Genomic DNA, 21,879 nt, shown 5'->3' with positions numbered 1-21,879 from the left:
TCAAACGCAGCCGCGGTAAGTCTTGGAACAGACAGGGTCCCTGCTGTAGCAGACCCTGTCTGAGCGGCAGAGGCCATGGGTCCTCTGAGATCATCTCTTGAAGTTCCGGGTACCACGCTCGTCTTGGCCAATCCGGAACCACGAGTATTGTTCTTACTCCTCGTTTTCTTATTATTCTCAGTACCCTTGGTATGAGAGGCAGAGGAGGGAACACATAAACTGACTGGTACACCCACGGTGTCACTAGAGCGTCCACAGCTATCGCCTGAGGGTCCCTTGACCTGGCGCAATATCTCTCTAGTTTTTTGTTTAGGCGGGACGCCATCATGTCCACCTGTGGCCTTTCCCAACGGTTTACCAAAAGTTGGAAGACTTCTGGATGAAGTCCCCACTCTCCCGGGTGTAGGTCGTGTCCGCTGAGGAAGTCTGCTTCCCAGTTGTCCACTCCCGGAATGCACACTGCTGACAGTGCTAAGACGTGATTTTCCGCCCATCGGAGAATCCTTGTGGCTTCTGCCATCGCCATCCTGCTTCTTGTGCCGCCCTGTCGGTTTACATGGGCGACTGCCGTGATGTTGTCTGATTGGATCAGTACCGGCTGGTTTTGAAGCAGAGGCCTTGCCAGACTTAGGGCATTGTAAATGGCCCTCAGTTCCAGAATATTTATGTGTAGGGACGACTCCCGACTTGACCAAAGTCCTTGGAAATTTCTTCCCTGTGTGACTGCCCCCCAGCCTCGAAGGCTGGCATCCGTGGTTACCAGGACCCAGTCCTGTATGCCGAATCTGCGGCCCTCTTGAAGATGAGCACTCTGCAGCCACCACAGTAGAGATACCCTGGTCCTTGGAGACAGGGTTATCAGCCGATGCATCTGAAGATGCGATCCCGACCACTTGTCCAAGAGGTCCCACTGAAAGGTTCTTGCATGGAACCTGCCGAATGGAATTTTGCTTCGTAAGAAGCTACCATTTTTCCCAGGACTCGTGTGCAGTGATGCACCGATACCTGTTTTGGTTTCAGGAGGTCTTTGACTAGAGATGACAGCTCCTTGGCTTTCTCCTGCGGGAGAAACACTTTTTTCTGTTCTGTGTCCAGAACCATCCCCAGGAACAGTAGGCGTGTGGTAGGAACCAGCTGTGACTTTGGAATGTATAGAATCCATCCGTGCTGTTGTAGCACTTCCCGAGATAGTGCTACTCCGACCAGCAAATGCTCCTTGGACCTTGCCTTTATAAGGAGATCGTCCAAGTACGGGATAATTAAAACTTCCTTTCTCGAAGGAGTATAATCATTTCTGCCATTACCTTGGTAAAGACCCTCGGAGCCGTGGACAGTCCAAACGGCAGTGTTTGGAATTGGTAATGGCAATCCTGTACCACAAATCTGAGGTACTCCTGGTGAGGATGGTAAATGGGGACATGCAGGTAAGCCTCCTTGATGTCCAGGGATACCATGTAATCCTCCTCCTCCAGGCTTGCAATAATCGCCCTGAGCGATTCCATTTTGAACTTGAATTTTTTATGTATGTGTTCAAGGATTTCAAATATAAAATGGGTCTCACCGAACCATCCGGTTTCGGTATGTGGAATAGTAACCCCGTCCTTGTTGAAGTAGGGGCACCTTGACTATCACCTGCTGGGAATACAGCTTGTGAATTGCCTCTAGCACAGTCTCCCTGCCTGAGGGAGTTGTCGGCAAGGCAGATTTGAGGAAACGGCGGGGGGGAGATGCCTCGAATTCCAGCTTGTACCCCTGAAATACTACTTGAAGGATCTAGGGATCCACCTGTGAGCGAGCCCACTGATCGCTGAAATTTTTGAGGCGGCCCCCCACCGTACCTGGCTACGCCTGTGGAGCCCCACCGTCATGCGGTGGACTCAGAGGAAGCGGGGGAAGAATTTTGATTCTGGGAACTGGCTGACTGGTGCAGCTTTTTCCCTCTTCCCTCGTTTTACACGCTTGCATTTCTGAAGCCGAAAGGACTGTACCTGATAATGCAGTGCTTTCTGAGGCTGTGAGGAAACCTGAGGTAAAAAATTTTCCTTCCCAGCTGTTGCTGTGGATACGAGGTCCCAGAGACCATCCCCAAACAATTCCTCACCCTTATAAGGCTCTATGTGCCTTTTAAAGTCAGCATCACCTGTCCAGTGTCGGGTCTCTAATAACCTCCTGACCGAATGGACATTGCATTAATTCTGGATGCCAGCCGGCAAAATATCCCTCTGTGCATCCCTCATATATAAGACGACGTCTTATGTTCGCAAAATAGTATCCCTGTTTGACAGGGTTACAGACCACGCTGCAGCAGCACTATCTGCAGGTCTCAGTCTAGTACCCGAGTGTGTAAATACAGACTTCAGGATAGCCTCCTGCTTTTTATCAGCAGGTACCTTCAAAGTGGCCGTATCCTAAGACGGCAGTGCCACCTTTTTTGACAAACGTGTGAGCGCCTTATCCACCCTAGGGGAAATCTCCCAGCGTAACTTATCCTCTGGCGGGAAAGGGTACGCCATCAGTAACTTTTTAGAAATTACCAGTTTCTTATCGGGGGAACCCACGCTTTTTCACACTTCATTCACTCATTTGATGGGGGAACAAAACACTGCCTGCTTTTTCTCCCCAAACATAAAACCCTTCTTTAGTGGTACTTGGGTTAATGTCAGAAATGTGTAACACATTTTTTATTGCCGGGATCATGTAACGGATGTTCCTAGTGGATTGTGTATATGTCTCAACCTCGTCGACACTGGAGTCAGACTCCGTGTCGACATCTGTGTCTGCCATCTGAGGGAGCGGGCGTTTTTGAGCCCCTGATGGCCTTTGAGACGCCTGGGCAGGCGCGGGCTGAGAAGCCGGCTGTCCCATAGCTGTTACGTCATCCAGCCTTTTATGTAAGGAGTTGACACTGTCGGTTTATACCTTCCACCTATCCATCCACTCTGGTGTCGGCCCCACAGGGGGCGACATCCCCTTTATCGGCATCTGCTCTGCCATCACATAAGCCTCCTCATCAAACGTGTCGACACAGCCGTACCGACACACCGCACACACCACAGGGAATGCTCTGACTGAGGACAGGACCCCACACAGCCCTTTGGGGAGACAGAGAGAGAGTATGCCATGTCAAAGTCAAAAATATTACATAGAGAGAACATACAAACCACACACACATTTAAGTCGCTATACTTGCAAATATGCGCAGCGAGCACAGCAATATATGGAAACACACGCATTTGCTCGGACATGGCACGGAGATGGATTCGGCGCTTGTTTCATACAGTACATGGTTATAATAATGTCAAGCACCAGACATCATGGAGATTTAGAATTGGCTGATGAATTGATGTCATGAATATGTATTATCTGAACAGAACCAGATGCGCCCATCATGTTTGGTATTGAAGCAAGCAGAATGATGTGTGGGTTAGTTTGATGCTGGTTGTGAAGTTGTAGGACATTGCAGCGGATAGATATGATTATATGTATAAAAGCTAAGATCACTTTGTTAAGAACAATGGATGATCAAGCCAACCTTTTACTAAGATTTTCAGGGCTGAACCTGATTAGCATATACAAAGGAGAGAGAGAGACCCCTCCCCTAGGAACAGACACACAGGAGGATAGTTCCTGTCTGGGGGGGTTGGGGGTCAGTGTTGCTGGTGGCCTCAGAGAACAGATGTAATGAAGCTACACTCAGAACAAAGCTCTCAGAAGCATGGCTGGATCATCACCAGGCACCAAAGGCTAAGTATTGAATTCACATGGCTAGATAAGGAAATATAGACAGATTGCTTTCTGGTTTAAATAGGATATTGTAACTTGGTTGTGTGATTGTTGGGTGTTTGTGTGATAGATCTGGGAATCTGTGATGGTAGCTGGGACATTAGACAACCTGTAGCGTAGCATTTGTGGTATTTGTTTGCCTATGGAGATTTAAAATAGATTGTGCTGGTTAGTTATAATATATATCTTGTTAATCATAAATACCACCATGCAGTTGCGTTTGGGCATGTGCTTGTGGCAGTGGCGGGCTGAGATGTGTGGTTACATTGTGATCTGGTCTTGTGATGAATATGCTCTGGTTATTGAGATACTGAAGTTGTTTGGAATGTGAAAGTGAATAAGATGGTTCTAGGAAGTTGTTTGGAATGTGAAAGTGAATAAGATGGTTCTAGGAAGTTGTTTGGAATGTGAAAGTGAATAAGATGGTTCTAGGAAGTTGGATTGAAATTGTGAAAGGTGATTTAGATGGTTTGGAATTGTAAAATCAGAACATATGCATTGTTCTGAGGCTTGGACATTTTGGAATAAAATGGAGTCTTGTGTCTTCTGCTATGTGATTGTGGTGTAGCAGAGAGTGCCATGTGTTTGGACCTGCAAATCTAAAATGGCTGCTGCCGGGTATTTTCCCCTCCCCCTTTCAACCATGTGGTGCAGTCTTTGGAATCATGGGAGCTTTAATAAAATGGAGTCTAGCTTCTGTCCCATGCGGTATTGTAGGGTTGTGTATATAGGGACAGCCAGTATGAGTAAGCTCAAGTATTTCATCAGCATTGACTAACTGCGCAGCGATTGTTCCTCACATGTGTAAGCTTCTCTGCAATCATATTGTTCCTATTGTTATTGTGAGCCATATCTCTCTCTCTCTTCTCTTCTTTCTCCCTCATTTTCCCTTAAACGTAAATTGTATTGTATTGTATTTCCTGTGTAGTTATCTGGTTAGTTAGTCTATGTTATATTGGTAGTGTATAATTGTATTGTATTATTCTTTTGCAAGCATACCATCCATAATATATATATAAGGCGTTAGACCCTAAGCCCAGGTATCTGTGTATTTCTTATAGTGTTAAGTACTCTCAGAGCGTCGGTGACGCTCAAACAGCTTTGAAGTTAATAAGGTTACACTGTGTTGCATTTACACTCTACCACTACACAGAGGTTTACAGTATAAGTACATTCCTTAAGGTATAGTTAAGGGAGTACCCTTGCGGTACTTTTTGCGCCAATTGCGTACTGTGTTCTTTAACCTTTAACGTGTTTTTAATAAGATAAATATTTAGCTTTGTTAGCCAGCACACACCAGAGCGCTATATAATTTAGGGATTAACACTATATTGAGTGAATTTTTCCCAATAGCTGCTTGTATATACAATATTGCGCCTAAATTTAGTGCCCCCCCTCTCTTTTTAACCCTTTGAGCCTGAAAACTACAGGGGAGAGCCTGGGGAGCTGTCTTCCAGTTGCACTGTGAAGAGAAAATGGCGCCAGTGTGCTGAGAGAGATAGCTCCGCCCCTTTTTCGCAGACTTTTCTCCTGCATTTTTATGGATTCTGGCAGGGGTATTTATCACATATATAGCCTCTGGGGCTATATATTGTGATATATATGCCAGCCAAGGTGTTTTTATTGCTGGTCAGGGCGCCCCCCCCCCAGCGCCCTGCACCCTCAGTGACCGGAGTGTGAAGTGTGCATGAGGAGCAATGGCGCACAGCTGCAGTGCTGTGCGCTACCTTGGTGAAGACTGATGTCTTCTGCCGCCGATTTTCCGGACCTCTTCTTGCTTCTGGCTCTGTAAGGGGGGCGGCGGCGCGGCTCCGGGACCGAACACCAAGGCCAGTTCCATGCGGTCGATCCCTCTGGAGCTAATGGTGTCCAGTAGCCTAAGAAGCCCAAGCTAGCTGCAAGCAGGTAGGTTCGCTTCTTCTCCCCTTAGTCCCTCGCTGCAGTGAGCCTGTTGCCAGCAGGTCTCACTGTAAAATAAAAAACCTAATTATATACTTTCTTTCTAGAAGCTCAGGAGAGCCCCTAGTGTGCATCCAACCTCGGCCGGGCACAAGATCTAACTGAGGCTTGGAGGAGGGTCATGGTGGGAGGAGCCAGTGCACACCAGGTGACCTAAAAGCTTTCTTTAGTTGTACCCAGTCTCCTGCGAAGCCGCTATCCCCATGGTCCTTTCGGAGTTCCCAGCATCCACTAGGACGTCAGAGAAATGGGTGAAGTTCGGGGGGGGTTCGGATTCCGAGGAACCGAACCCGCTCATCACTAATTAGAAATTACAGTGACGCCTGGATATAAAATAATAATTAGAATAATTCTTAAAATAATACAGCACATTACAGTGACCATGTGGAGTCACACGAAGAATTTTGTTGTGTAATTCATTTGTCTTCCTGTCTTACCAATCCAAAATGGCTTCTTCCCAGCAAACTTCCAGAGCCAGCTCATATCTGCCTCCGAATGCACGCTGGTTAGATGGCTGTTAGACCTGAAATGTAAAATGCGCAATCACATTAGACTGTGACAGTTCTGAATATTGGGCCTAATTCAGACCTGATCGCAGCAGCAAACTTTCTCTCTAATGGGCAAAACCATGTGCACTGCAGGGGGGGCAGATATAACATGTGCAGAGAGAGTTAGATTTGGGTGGGGTGTGTTCAAACTGAAATCTAAATTGCAGTGTAAAAATAAAGCAGCCAGTATTTACCCTGCACAGAAACAAAATAACCCACCCAAATCTAACTCTCTCTGCACATGTTACATCTGCCCCACCTGCACTGCACATGATTTTGCCCATTAGAGAAAGATTTTGCTGCTGCAATTAGGTCCGAATTAGGACCCTAATAAGGTGGATAAAGACCCGATAGGATAGAATTTACATCCAGAACTCTTATTGCCATTAACCCGGACCGCAATTCAACAACAGACCAATAAATCGTTATAGAAAACTACTGGAATTAATTGAGCATGTGAGTGTGCCCACCAACCCATATGAACATAGTGCCCCGTGTATGTATAAAAACTGGATTGAGAAACAATTGGTCTTTTCTATGCCTCGCTGTGTGTTACACGGAAGGCCGCGTCCGTTAATATCGTTATACTAAGACTAGGAGTAACGAGCGGATCCCGCACAGCAGGAGGGCCCTGTTTCTTACCTCTGTGCGCAGTCGTGCTCCGCCCCCTCCCAGGTGGACTTTTGTAGAGTGTTGTGATAATAACAGTGTTTCTGATGAAGGGTCCACCCTGCCGGACATTCCCTGAGCTTTCTATCCTGCAAAACAGGATTGCAGGCTTGATCAAAGTGATATATGTAACGCAAGCAGTTCAAGGACATAATCTGATTTATTGCGTTCTGCTTCTGTACATTATACCGTCAGTCTGCAAACTATCATCTAATGGGGAGAACAGAGAGCTACTTCCACTCGGAGACAATGTCACATTAACCCTCAGGACACCAGCAAGTAAAGCACAAGTGGGCTGATTTCATAGAATGGTGCAATATGCATGATGCATTGTAACCCGTATCACGTAAGACACTGGGGGTTATTCAGAGTTGTTAGCAAACCAAAAAAGTTAGCATTTGGGCAAAATCATGCTGCAGTGCAGGTGGGGCAGATGTAGCATGTGCAGAGAGAGTTAGATTTGGGTGGGGTGTGGCAAACTGAAATCTAAATTGCAGTGTAAAAATAAATTAAAAAAAGCCAGTATTTACCCTGCACAGAAAATAAGAATTTACTTACCGATAATTCTATTTCTCATAGTCCGTAGTGGATGCTGGGAACTCCGTAAGGACCATGGGGAATAGCGGCTCCGCAGGAGACTGGGCACATCTAAAGAAAGCTTTAGGACTATCTGGTGTGCACTGGCTCCTCCCCCTATGACCCTCCTCAAAGCCTCAGTTAGGATACTGTGCCCGGACGAGCGTACACAATAAGGAAGGATTTTGAATCCCGGGTAAGACTCATACCAGCCACACCAATCACACCGTACAACTTGTGATCTGAACCCAGTTAACAGCATGATAACAGAGGAGCCTCTAGAAAAGATGGCTCACTACAGCAATAACCCGATTTTTTTTTTTTTTTTTTTGGTAACAATAACTATGTACCAGTATTGCAGACAATCCGCACTTGGGATGGGCGCCCAGCATCCACTACGGACTATGAGAAATAGAATTATCGGTAAGTAAATTCTTATTTTCTCTAACGTCCTAAGTGGATGCTGGGGACTCCGTAAGGACCATGGGGATTATACCAAAGCTCCCAAACGGGCGGGAGAGTGCGGATGACTCTGCAGCACCGAATGAGAGAACTCCAGGTCCTCCTCAGCCAGGATATCAATTTTGTAGAATTTTTACAAACGTATTTGCTCCTGACCAAGTAGCTGCTCGGCAAAGTTGTAAAGCCGAGACCCCTCGGGCAGCCGCCCAAGATGAGCCCACCTTCCTTGTGGAGTGGGCATTTACAGATTTTTGGCTGTGGCAGGCCTGCCACAGAATGTGCAAGCTGAATTGTACTACAAATCCAACGAGCAATAGTCTGCTTAGAAGCAGGAGCACCCAGCTTGTTGGGTGCATACAGGATAAACAGCGAGTCAGATTTCCTGACTCCAGCCGTCCTGGAAACATATATTTTGACAACGTCTAGCAACTTGGAGTCCTCCAAGTCCCTAGTAGCCGCAGGCACCACAAATAGGTTGGTTCAGGTGAAACGCTGAAACCACCTTAGGGAGAAACTGAGGACGAGTCCTCAATTCCGCCCTGTCCGAATGGAAAATCAGATAAGGGCTTTTTCAGGATAAAGCCGCCAATTCTGACACGCGCCTGGCCCAGGCCAGGGCCAACAGCATGACCACTTTCCATGTGAGATATTTTAACTCCACAGATTTAAGTGGTTCAAACCAATGTGACTTTTGGAACCCAAAACTACATTGAGATCCCAAAGTGCCACTGGAGGCACAAAAGGAGGCTGTATATGCAGTACCCCTTTTACAAACGTCTGAACTTCAGGGACTGAAGCTAGTTCTTTTTGGAAGAAAATTGACAGGGCCGAAATTTGAACCTTAATGGACCCCAATTTCAGGCCCATAGACACTCCTGTTTGCAGGAAATGTAGGAATCGACCCAGTTGAATTTCCTCCGTCGGGCCTTACTGGCCTCGCACCACGCAACATATTTTCGCCAATTGCGGTGATAATGTTTTTGCGGTTACATCCTTCCTGGCTTTGATCAGGATAGGGATGACTTCATCCGGAATGCCTTTTTTTCCTTCAGGATCCGGCGTTCAACCGCCATGCCATCAAACGCAGCCGCGGTAAGTCTTGGAACAGACAGGGTTCCTTGCTGGAGCAGGTCCCTTCTTAGAGGTAGAGGCCACGGATCCTCCGTGAGCATCTCTTGAAGTTCCAGTTACCAAGTCCTTCTTGGCCAATCCGGAGCCACGAATATAGTGCTTACTCCTCTCCATCTTATCAATCTCAGTACCTTGGGTATGAGAGGCAGAGGAGGGAACACATACCCTGACTGGTACACCCACGGTGTTACCAGAGCGTCTACAGCTATTGCCTGAGGGTCCCTGGACCTAGCGCAATACCTGTCGAGTTTTTCCCAACGGTTTATAATCATGTGGAAGACTTCTGGGTGAAGTCCCCACTCTCCCGGGTGGAGGTCGTGCTGAGGAAGTCTGCTTCCCAGTTGTCCACTCCCGGAATGAATACTGCCGACAGTGCTATCACATGATTTTCCGCCCAGCGAAGAATCCTTGCAGCTTCTGCCATTGCCCTCCTGCTTCTTCTGCCACCCTGTCTGTTTACGTGGGTGACTGCCGTGATGTTGTCCGACTGGATCAACACCGGCTGACCTTGAAGCAGAGGTCTTGCTAAGCTTAGAGCATTGTAAATGTCCCTTAGCTTCAGGATATTTATGTGAAGTGATGTCTCCAGGCTTGACCATAAGCCCTGGATATTCCTTCCCTGTGTGACTGCTCCCCAGCCTCGCAGGCTGGCATCCGTGGTCACCAGGACCCAGTCCTGAATGCCAAATCTGCGGCCCTCTAGAAGATGAGCACTCTGCAACCACCACAGGAGGGACACCCTTGTCCTTGGTGACAGGGTTATCCGCTGATGCATCTGAAGATGCGACCCGGACCATTTGTCCAGCAGGTCCCACTGGAAAGTTCTTGCGTGGAATCTGCCGAATGGGATTGCTTCGTAGGAAGCCACCATTTTACCCAGAACCCTTGTGCATTGATGCACTGAGACTTGGCTCGGTTTTTAGGAGGTTCCTGACTAGCTCGGATAACTCCCTGGCTTTCTCCTCCGGGAGAAACACCTTTTTCTGGACTGTGTCCAGGATCATCCCTAGGAACAGAAGACAAGTCGTCGGAACCAGCTGCGATTTTGGAATATTGAGAATCCAATCGTGCTGCCGCAACACTACCTGAGATAGTGCTACACCGACCTCCAACTGTTCCCTGGATCTTACCCTTATCAGGGAATTGTCCAAGTAAGGGATAACTAAAATTCCCTTCCTTCGAAGGAATATCATCATTTCGGCCATTACCTTGGTAAAGACCCGGGGTGCCGTGGACCATCCATACGGCAGCGTCTGAACTGATAGTGACAGTTCTGTACCATAAACCTGAGGTACCCTTGGTGAGAAGGGTAAATTTTGACATGAAGGTAAGCATCCTTGATGTCCCGAGACATCATGTAGTCCCCTTCTTCCAGGTTCGCAATCACTGCTCTGAGTGACTCAATCTTGAATTTGAACCTCTGTATGTAAGTGTTCAAAGATTTTAGATTTAGAATCGGTCTCACCGAGCCGTCCGGCTTCGGTACCACAACAGTGTGGAATAATACCCCGTTCCCTGTTGCAGGAGGGGTATCTTGATTATCACCTGCTGGGAATACAGCTTGTGAATGGCTTCCAAAACTGTCTCCCTGTCAGAAGGAGACATCGGTAAAGCCGACTTTAGGAAACGGCGAGGGGGAGACGTCTCGAATTCTAATTTGTACCCCTGAGATATCACCTGAAGGATCCAGGGGTCTACTTGCGAGTGAGCCCACTGCGCGCTGAAATTCATTGAGACGGGCCCCCCACCGTGCCTGATTCTGCTTGTAAAGCCCCAGCGTATACTGAGGGCTTGGCAGAGGCGGGAGAGGGTTTCTGTTCCTGGGAACTGGCTGATTTCTGCAGCCTTTTTCCTCTCCCTCTGTCACGGGGCAGAAATGAGGAACCTTTTGCCCGCTTGTCCACGAAAAGACTGCGCCTGGTAAAACGGCGTCTTCTCATGTTGAGAGGCGACCTGGGGTACAAACGTGGATTTCCCAGCTGTTGCCGTGGCCACCAGGTCTGAAAGACCGACCCCAAATAACTCCTCCCCTTAATAAGGCAATACTTCCAAATGCCGATTGGAATACGCATCACCTGACCACTGACGTGTCCATAACCCTCTACTGGTAGAAATGGACAACGCACTTAGACTTGATGCCAGTCGGCAAATATTCCGCTGTGCATCACGCATATATAGAAATGCATCTTTTAAATGCTCTATAGGCAAAAATATACTGTCCCTATCTAGGGTATCAATATTTTCAGTCAGGGAATCCGACCACGCCAACCTAGCACTGCACATCCAGGCTGAGGCGATTGCTGGTCGCAGTATAACACCAGTATGTGTGTAAATACATTTTAGGATACCCTCCTGCTTTCTATCAGCAGGATCCTTAAGGGCGGCCATCTCAGGAGAGGGTAGAGCCCTTACAAGCGTGTGAGCGCTTTATCCACCCTAGGGGGTGTTTCCCAACGCACCCTAACCTCTGGCGGGAAAGGATATAATGCCAATAACATTTTAGAAATTATCAGTTGTTATCGGGGGAAACCCACGCATCATCACACACCTCATTTAATTTCTCAGATTCAGGAAAACTACAGGTAGTTTTTCCTCACCGAACATAATACCCCTTTTTGGTGGTACTCGTATTATCAGAAATGTGTAAAACATTTTTCATTGCCTCAATCATGTAACGTGTGGCCCTACTGGAAGTCACATTTGTCTCTTCACCGTCGACACTGGAGTCAGTATCCGTGTCGGCGTCTATATCTGCCATCTGAGGTAACGGGCGCTTTAGAGCCCCTGACGGCCTATGAGACGTCTGGACAGGCACAAGCTGAGTAGCCGGCTGTCTCATGTCAACCACTGTCTTTTATACAGAGCTGACACTGTCACGTAATTCCTTCCAACAGTTCATCCACTCGGGTGTCGACCCCCTAGGGGGTGACATCACTATTACAGGCAATCTACTCCGTCTCCACATCATTTTTCTCCTCATACATGTCGACACAAAAGTACCGACATACAGCACACACACAGGGAATGCTCTGATAGAGGACAGGACCCCACTAGCCCTTTGGGGAGACAGAGGGAGAGTTTGCCAGCACACACCAGAGCGCTATATATATATATATATATATATATATATATATATATACAGGGATAACCTTATATAAGTGTTTTTCCCCTTATAGCTGCTGTATAGTTAATACTGCGCCTTATTAGTGCCCCCCTCTCTTTTTTAACCCTTTCTGTAGTGTAGTGACTGCAGGGGAGAGCCAGGGAGCTTCCCTCCAACGGAGCTGTGAGGGAAAATGGCGCCAGTGTGCTGAGGAGATAGGCTCCGCCCCCTTATCGGCGGCCTTATCTCCCGTTTTTCTATGTATTCTGGCAGGGGTTAAATGCATCCATATAGCCCAGGAGCTATATGCGATGCATTTTTTTGCCATCCAAGGTGTTTTTATTGCGCCTCAGGGCGCCCCCCCCCCCAGCGCCCTGCACCCTCAGTGACCGGAGTGTGAAGTGTGCTGAGAGCAATGGCGCACAGCTGCAGTGCTGTGCGCTACCTTGTTGAAGACAGGACGTCTTCTGCCGCCGATTTTCCGGACCTCTTCTGCCTTCTGGCTCTGTAAGGGGGCCGGCGGCGCGGCTCTGGGACCCATCCAAGCTGGGCCTGTGATCGTCCCTCTGGAGCTAATGTCCAGTAGCCTAAGAAGCCCAATCCACTCTGCACGCAGGTGAGTTCGCTTCTTCTCCCCTTAGTCCCTCGATGCAGTGAGCCTGTTGCCAGCAGGTCTCACTGAAAATAAAAAACCTAAACTAAAACTTTCACTAAGAAGCTCAGGAGAGCCCCTAGTGTGCACCCTTCTCGTTCGGGCACAGAGATCTAACTGAGGCTTGGAGGAGGGTCATAGGGGGAGGAGCCAGTGCACACCAGATAGTCCTAAAGCTTTCTTTAGATGTGCCCAGTCTCCTGCGGAGCCGCTATTCCCCATGGTCCTTACGGAGTCCCCAGCATCCACTTAGGACGTTAGAGAAACAATGTAACGTGACGGCAGATAAGAACCACTTGGCCCATCTAGTCTGCCCCTTTTTTATCCTTTAGGTAACTTACAACCTATTTGCTACTTAGATGATGATCTTAGGCTATTCATATGCCTATCTGGGTTAGATATGTGTGACTGTATCCATGCCTAGGTTTGAGATGTCCAGCGTGGGGGGGGAGACAAGCGCAGTGAAGCCCCTTTCTGCGAGCACGCCACAGGTTCTATTCCCACTGGGAAGAGTCCCTGACAGGGGGCGGGATCCCGGCATCAGTATTGTGACCGGCGGTCTCCTGACCGCCATTCATACAACTACATCCCACCTATCCCAAGCATGCTTAAATTGCTTTACTGTATTAGCCCCCCAACATCCACTAGTGCGATATGGCCACTTTTCATCGATTCCGAGCTTTCCATGAATATCGGAGGAAAAGGTGCACATCGGAGTGCATTTGTACACAATCGGATGCGATTATCGGATGTAAAAAAAAACACTCAAGTAGGAAATCGTAATGGCAGTACTCCCGGGAAGCTGCCGGGCAGATCGAGGGAAAATCAGATCCAACTTTTAGTTCAGTCTCACTAGTGGATGGGGGCCTTTACCCTCAACTACCTCTGACAGGAGGCTATTCCACTTATCCACTACCCTAATATGAAGTCATTTTTCATTACCCCTAAATCTACCTACCATCAAGTCTGCCCTTAGATAGACAGATAGAAAATACATAGACACATATCAGATAGATAGATAGACAGACAGACAGATATTATATAGATATGAGCTAGATCAGGGGTGGGCAATTATTTCAGCTGGGGGGCCGCTTAATACTTCCAGCGAATATTCGAGTGCCACACACAAAATACACAAAAAAAAAATCCGATTTTACTCACCGGTAAATCTATTTTTCGTAGTCCGTAGTGGATGCTGGGGACTCCGTAAGGACCATGGGGAATAGACGGGCTCCGCAGGAGACTGGGCACTCTAAGAAAGATTTAGTACTACTGGTGTGCACTGGCTCCTCCCTCTATGCCCCTCCTCCAGACCTCAGTTAAGGAAACTGTGCCCGGAAGAGCTGACATTATAAGGAAAGGATTTTGGAATCCAGGGTAAGACTCATACCAGCCACACCAATCACACCGTATAACTTGTGATAAACTTACCCAGTCAACAGTATGAACAACAACAGGGCATCAAACAATGGATGCCAACATAACATAACCCTTTATTAAGCAATAACTATATACACGTATTGCAGAAAGTCCGCACTTGGGACGGGCGCCTAGCATCCACTACGGACTACGAGAAATAGATTTACCGGTGAGTAAAATCTTATTTTCTCTAACGTCCTAGTGGATGCTGGGGACTCCGTAAGGACCATGGGGATTATACCAAACCTCCCAAACGGGCAGGAGAGTGCGGATGACTCTGCAGCACCGAATGGGCAAACACAAGGTCCTCCTCAGCCAGGGTATCAAACTTGTAGAACCTAGCAAAGGTGTTTGAACCCGACCAAGTAGCTGCTCGGCAAAGATGTAATGCCGAGACCACTTGGGCAGCCGCACAAGAAGAGCCCACTTTCCTTGTGGAATGGGCTATCACTGATTTTGGATGCGGTAATCCAGCCGCAGAATGAGCCTGCTGAATCGTGTTACAGATCCAGCGAGCAATAGTTTGCTTTGAAGCAGGAGCACCCAGCTTGTTGGATGCATACAGGATAAACAGCGAGTCAGTTTTCCTGACTCCAGTCGTCCTGGCTACATAGATCTTCAAAGCCCATACTACATCAAGCAACTTGGAATCCTCCAAGTCACGAGTAGCCGCAGGCACCACAATAGGTTGGTTCAAATGAAAAGACGACACCACCTTCGGCAGAAATTGCGGACGAGTCCGTAATTCTGCCCTGTCCATATGGAAAACCAGAGAGGGGCTTTTACATGACAACGCCGCCAATTCTGACACACGCCTAGCCGAAGCTAAGGCCAATAGCATGACCACTTTCTACGTGAGATATTTTAACTCCACGGTCTTAAGTGGCTCAAACCAGTGAGATTTTAGGAAACTCAACACCACGTTAAGATCCCAAGGTGCCACTGGTGGCACAAAAGGGGGCTGAATATGCAGCACTCCCTTAACAAACGTCTGAACCTCAGGAAGTGAAGCCAGTTCCTTTTGAAAGAAAATGGAGCGGGCCGAAATCTGGACCTTTATGGACCCCAATTTTAAGCCCATAGTCACTCCCGACTGTAGGAAGTGAAGGAAACGGCCCAGCTGGAATTCCTCTGTAGGGGCCTTCCTGGCCTCACACCAAGCAACATATTTTCGCCATATACGGTGATAATGTTTTGCTGTCACATCCTTCCTAGCCTTTATTAGCGTAGGAATAACTTCATCCGGAATGCCTTTTTCCGCTAGGATCCGGCGTTCAACCGCCATGCCGTCAAACGCAGCCGCGGTAAGTCTTGGAACAGACAGGGCCCCTGTTGCAACAGGTCCTGTCTGAGAGGCAGGGGCCATGGGTCCTCTGTGAGCATTTCTTGCAGTTCCGGGTACCAAGTCCTTCTTGGCCAATCCGGGACAATGAGTATTGTTCTCACTCCTCTTTTTCTTATGCCTGCTGAGGAAGTCTGCTTCCCAGTTGTCCACTCCCGGAATGAACACTGCTGACAGTGCTTGCACGTGATTCTCCGCCCAACGAAGAATCCTGGTGGCTTCCGCCATCGCCACCCTGCTCCTTGTGCCGCCTTGGCGACTTACATGAGCCACTGCGGTGATGTTGTCTGACTGAATCAGCACCGGTTGGTTGCGAAGCAGAGGCTCCGCTTGACTCAGGGCGTTGTATATAGCCCTTAATTCCAGGACATTGATGTGCAGACAAGCCTCCTGACTTGACCACAGCCCCTGGAAGTTTCTTCCCTGAGTGACTGCCCCCCACCCTCGGAGGCTTGCATCCGTGGTCACCAGGACCCAGTCCTGAATGCCGAATCTGCGGCCCTCGAGAAGGTGAGCAATCTGCAGCCACCACAGAAGAGACACCTTGGCCCTGGGGGATAGGGTGATCAGCCGATGCATCTGAAGATGCGATCCGGACCACTTGTCCAACAGATCCCACTGAAAGGTCCTCGCATGGAGCCTGCCGAAGAGAATAGCTTCGTATGACGCCACCATCTTTCCCAGGACTCGCGTGCAGTGATGCACCGACACCTGTTTTGGTTTTAAGAGGTCTCTGACCAGAGTCACGAGCTCCTGAGCCTTCTCCGCCGGGAGAAACACCTTCTTCTGGTCCGTGTCCAGAATCATGCCCAGGAAGGGCAGACGAGTCGTAGGGATCAGCTGCGACTTTGGAATATTCAAAATCCAGCCGTGCTGTTGCAACACTTCCTGAGTGTGTGCTACGCTGATCAGCAACTGCTCTCTGGACCTCGCCTTTATGAGGAGATCGTCCAAGTATGGGATAACTGTGACCCCTTGCTTTCGAAGGAGCACCATTATTTCCGCCATTACCTTGGTAAATATTCTCGGTACCGTGGAGAGACCAAACGGCAACGTCTGGAATTGGTAATGACAGTCCTGTACCACAAATCTGAGGTACTCCTGATTAGGTGGATAAATGGGGACATGCAGGTAAGCATCCTTTATGTCCAGAGACACCATAAAATCCCCCTCTTCCAGGCTTGCAATGACCGCTCTGAGCGATTCCATCTTGAACTTGAACATTTTAAGGTACATGTTCAGGGATTTTAAATTCAATATTGGTCTGACCGAACCGTCCGGTTTCGGAACCACAAACATTGTGGAATAGTAACCCATTCCCTGTTGAGGGAGGGGAACCTGTACCACCACCTGCTGGAGATATAACTTGTGAATTGCCGCTAACACTACTTCCCTTTCTATGGGAGAAGCAGGCAGGGCTGATTTTAGGTAACGGTGAGGGGGCATCACTTCGAATTCCAGCTTGTATCCCTGAGACACAATCTGTATAGCCCAGGGATCCACCTGTGAACGAACCCACTAGTAGCTGAATTTTCGGAGACGCGCCCCCACCGCTCTCGGCTCCACCTGTGGAGCCCCAGCGTCATGCGGTGGATTTAGTGGAAGCTGGGGAGGACTTCTGTTCCTGGGAACTAGCTGTATTGTGCAGCTTCTTTCCTCTACCCCTGCCTCTGGCAAGAAAAGATGCACCTCTGACTTTCTTGCCTTTTTGTGATCGAAAGGACTGCATTTGGTAATACGGTGCTTTCTTAGGCTGTGAGGGAATATATGGCAAAAAATTTGACTTCCCAGCTGTAGCTGTGGAAACTAGGTCCGAGAGACGGTCCCCAAACAATTCCTCACCCTTATAGGGTAAAACCTCCATGTGCTTTTTAGAGTCGGCATCACCCGTCCATTGCCGAGTCCACAGGACCCTTCTGGCCGAAATAGACATAGCATTTATTCTAGAGCCCAGTAGGCAAATGTCCCTCTGGGCATCCCTCATATATAGGACAGCGTCTTTTATATGCCCCAGGGTCAGTAAAATAATATCCTTGTCCAAGGTATCCAGTTCCTCAGACAGAGTATCTGTCCATGCTGCTACAGCACTACACATCCAGGCCGACGCAATTGCCGGCCGCAGTATGGTACCTGATTGTGTATAAACAGACTTCAGGATACCTTCCTGCTACCTATCCGCAGGATCCTTTAGGGAGGCCGTATCCTGTGACGGCAGGGCCACCTTCTTAGATAAGCGTGTCAGAGCTTTGTCTACCCTAGGGGAGGATTCCCAGCGCATCCTGTCCGTTGGCGGGAAGGGGTACGCCATAAGTAACCTTTTGGAAATCAGCATTTTCCTATCAGGAGAATCCCAAGCTTTTTCACATAACTCATTTAACTCATGTGAAGGGGGAAAGGTCACCTCTTGCTTTTTCTCCCCAAACATATAAACCCTCTTGTCAGGGACAGGGTTTACCTCTGATATGTGCAATACATCCTTCATTGCTATAATCATGTAGCGGATGGCTTTAGCCATTTTAGGCTGCAATTTTGCATCATCGCCATCGACACTGGAGTCAAAATCCGTGTCGATATCTGTGTCAACAATATGGGATAGTGGGCGCTTCTGAGACCCTGACGGCCTCTGCGCTGTAGGATCAGGCATGGGTTGGGACCCTGACTATCCCAAGGCTTCAGCTTTATCCAACCTTTTATGCAAGGAGTTTACATTATCATTTAACACCTTCCACCTATCGATCCAATCAGGTGTCGGCGCCGTCGGCGGGGACACCTCATTCATCTGTACCTGCTCTGCCTCCACATAGCCCTCCTCCTCAAACATGTCGACGCAAGCGTACCGACACACCACACACACAGGGGATGCTCTATATGAGGACAGGACCCCCACAAGGCCTTTTGGAGAGACAGAGAGAGAGTATGCCAGCACACACCCCAGCGCTATATGACCCAGGAACCACACAGTAACTTAGTGTTTACCCAGTAGCTGCTGTATATATGATTATTGCGCTAAATTTATGTGCCCCCCCCTCTCTTTTTACCCTCTTTCTACCGTGGTCTGCAGGGGAGAGCCTGGGGAGCTTCCTCTCAGCGGAGCTGTGGAGAGAAAATGGCGCTGGTGAATGCTGAGGAAGAAGCCCCGCCCCCTCAGCGGCGGGCTTCTGTCCCGCGATTTGGTGTAAAAAATGTCGGGGGCTCATGCATATACACAGTGCCCAGCTGTATATATGCTGCTTTTGCCAGGAGGTACTCAATTGCTACCCTGGACGCCCCCCCCCTGCGCCCTGCACCCTACAGTGACCGGAGTGTGTGGGTTAGTGTGGGCGCAATGGCGCACAGCTGCAGTGCTGTACGCTACCTCATGTGAAGACAGGAGTCTTCTGCCGCCGATTTTGACGCCTTCTTGCTTCATCCGCCGGCTTCTGTCTTCTGGCTCTGCGAGGGGGACGGCGGCGCGGCTCCAGACGACCACGGTTAAGTTCCTGTGTTCGAACCCTATGGAGCTAATGGTGTCCAGTAGCCTAAGAAGCACAACCTAGCCGCAGTTAGTAGGTTTGCTTCTCTCCCCTCAGTCCCACGTAGCAGAGAGTCTGTTGCCAGCAGAAGCTCTCTGAAAATAAAAAAACCTAACTAAAATACTTTCTTAATAGCAAGCACAGCAGAGCTCCCTAAAATGCACCCAGCTCCTTCCGGGCACAGATTCTAACTGAGGTCTGGAGGAGGGGCATAGAGGGAGGAGCCAGTGCACACCAGTAGTACTAATTCTTTCTTAGAGTGCCCAGTCTCCTGCGGAGCCCGTTTATTCCCCATGGTCCTTACGGAGTCCCCAGCATCCACTAGGACGTTAGAGAAAGATAGATAGATAGATAGATAGATAGATATGATATAGATATTAGATAGATAGATAGATAAATAGGTATATATGATATAGATATTAGATAGATAGATAGATAGATAGATAGATAGACAGACAGACAGACAGACAGACAGAGACAGACAGAGACAGACAATGATGCAGATAAGTATATATGTGATAGATAGATAGATAGATAGATAGATAGATAGATAGATAGATAGATAGATAGATAGATAGGTATATATGATATAGATATTAGATAGATAGATAAATAGGTATATATGATATAGATATTAGATAGATAGATAAATAGGTATATATGATATAGATATTAGATAGATAGATAAATAGGTATATATGATATAGATATTAGATAGATAAATAGGTATATATGATATAGATATTAGATAGATAAATAGGTATTTATGATATAGATATTAGATAGAAAGATAAATAGGTATATATGATATAGATATTAGATAGATAGATAGATACATAGGTATATATGATATAGATATTAGATAGATAGATAAATAGGTATATATGCTATAGATATTAGATAGATAAATAGGTATATATGATATAGATAGATAGATAGATAGATAGATAGATAGATAGATAGATAGATAGATAGATAGATAGATAGATAGATAGATAGGATAGGATATGATATAGATTTTAGATAGATAGATAGATAGATAGATAGATAGATAGATAGATAGATAGATAGATAGATAGATAGATATGATGCAGATAGGTATATATGATATAGATAGATAGATAGATAGATAGATAGATAGATAGATATGATATAGATATTAGATAGATAGATAGATAAATAGGTATATATGATATAGATATTAGATAGATAGATAGATAGATAGATAGATAGATAGATAGATAGACAGACAGACAGACAGACAGAGACAGACAGAGACAGACAATGATGCAGATAAGTATATATGTGATAGATAGATAGATAGATAGATAGATAGATAGATAGATAGATAGATAGGTATATATGATATAGATATTAGATAGATAGATAAATAGGTATATATGATATAGATATTAGATAGATAGATAAATAGGTATATATGATATAGATATTAGATAGATAGATAAATAGGTATATATGATATAGATATTAGATAGATAGATAAATAGGTATATATGATATAGATATTAGATAGATAGATAAATAGGTATATATGATATAGATATTAGATAGATAAATAGGTATTTATGATATAGATATTAGATAGATAGATAAACAGGTATATATGATATAGATATTAGATAGATAGATACATAGGTATATATGATATAGATATTAGATAGATAGATAAATAGGTATATATGCTATAGATATTAGATAGATAAATAGGTATATATGATATAGATAGATAGATAGATAGATAGATAGATAGATAGATAGATAGGATAGGATATGATATAGATTTTAGATAGATAGATAGATAGATAGATAGATAGATAGATAGATAGATAGATAGATAGATAGATAGATATGATGCAGATAGGTATATATGATATAGATAGATAGATAGATAGATAGATAGATAGATAGATAGATAGATAGATAGATAGATAGATAGATAGGATATGATATAGATTTTAGATAGATAGATAGATATGATGCAGATAGGTATATATGATATAGATAGATAGATAGATAGATAGATAGATAGAATATGATATAGATTTTAGATAGATAGATAGACAGATAGATAGATATGATGCAGATAGGTATATATGATATAGATATTAGATAGATAGATAAATAGGTATATATGATATAGATATTAGATAGATAAATAGGTATATATGATATAGATATTAGATAGATAGATAAATAGGTATATATGATATAGATATTAGATAGATAAATAGGTATATATGATATAGATATTAGATAGATAAATAGGTATATATGATATAGATAGATAGATAGATAGATAGATAGATAGATAGATAGGATATGATATAGATTTTAGATAGATAGATAGAGATAGATATGATGCAGATAGGTATATATGATATAGATAGATAGATAGATAGATAGATAGATAGATAGGATATGATATAGATTTTAGATAGATAGATAGATAGATAGATATGATGCAGATAGGTATATATGATATAGATAGATAGATAGATAGATAGATAGATAGATAGATAGATAGATAGAAAGATAGAAAGATAGAAAGATAGAAAGGATATGATATAGATTTTAGATAGATAGATAGATAGATAGATAGATAGATAGATAGATAGTTATGATGCAGATAGGTATATATGATATAGATAGACAGATAGATAGATAGATAGATAGATAGATAGATAGATAGATAGATAGATAGA

At 45.9% G+C, this 21,879-nt stretch overlaps 1 protein-coding gene across 1 annotated transcript in view; it reads right to left on the bottom strand.

The window, feature by feature from the left end:
* LOC134958090 (FRAS1-related extracellular matrix protein 1-like) overlaps positions 1-21,879 on the bottom strand; it is a 120,910-nt gene that overhangs the window by 29,245 nt on the left and 69,786 nt on the right. The window contains exons 7-8 of the mRNA XM_063940448.1: positions 6,933-7,048; positions 6,180-6,265 (exon numbers count right to left, since the gene is read on the bottom strand). Of these exons, the coding sequence (XP_063796518.1) occupies positions 6,180-6,265; positions 6,933-7,048 (202 nt within the window). The remainder of the gene's footprint in view (positions 1-6,179; positions 6,266-6,932; positions 7,049-21,879) is intronic.

The sequence above is a fragment of the Pseudophryne corroboree genome, chromosome 9, assembly GCF_028390025.1.
Source record: "Pseudophryne corroboree isolate aPseCor3 chromosome 9, aPseCor3.hap2, whole genome shotgun sequence".
NCBI classification, from domain to species: domain Eukaryota; kingdom Metazoa; phylum Chordata; class Amphibia; order Anura; family Myobatrachidae; genus Pseudophryne; species Pseudophryne corroboree.
Note: the sequence above shows the minus strand (reverse complement) of the source record. Positions and strands in the feature narration are given on the sequence as shown.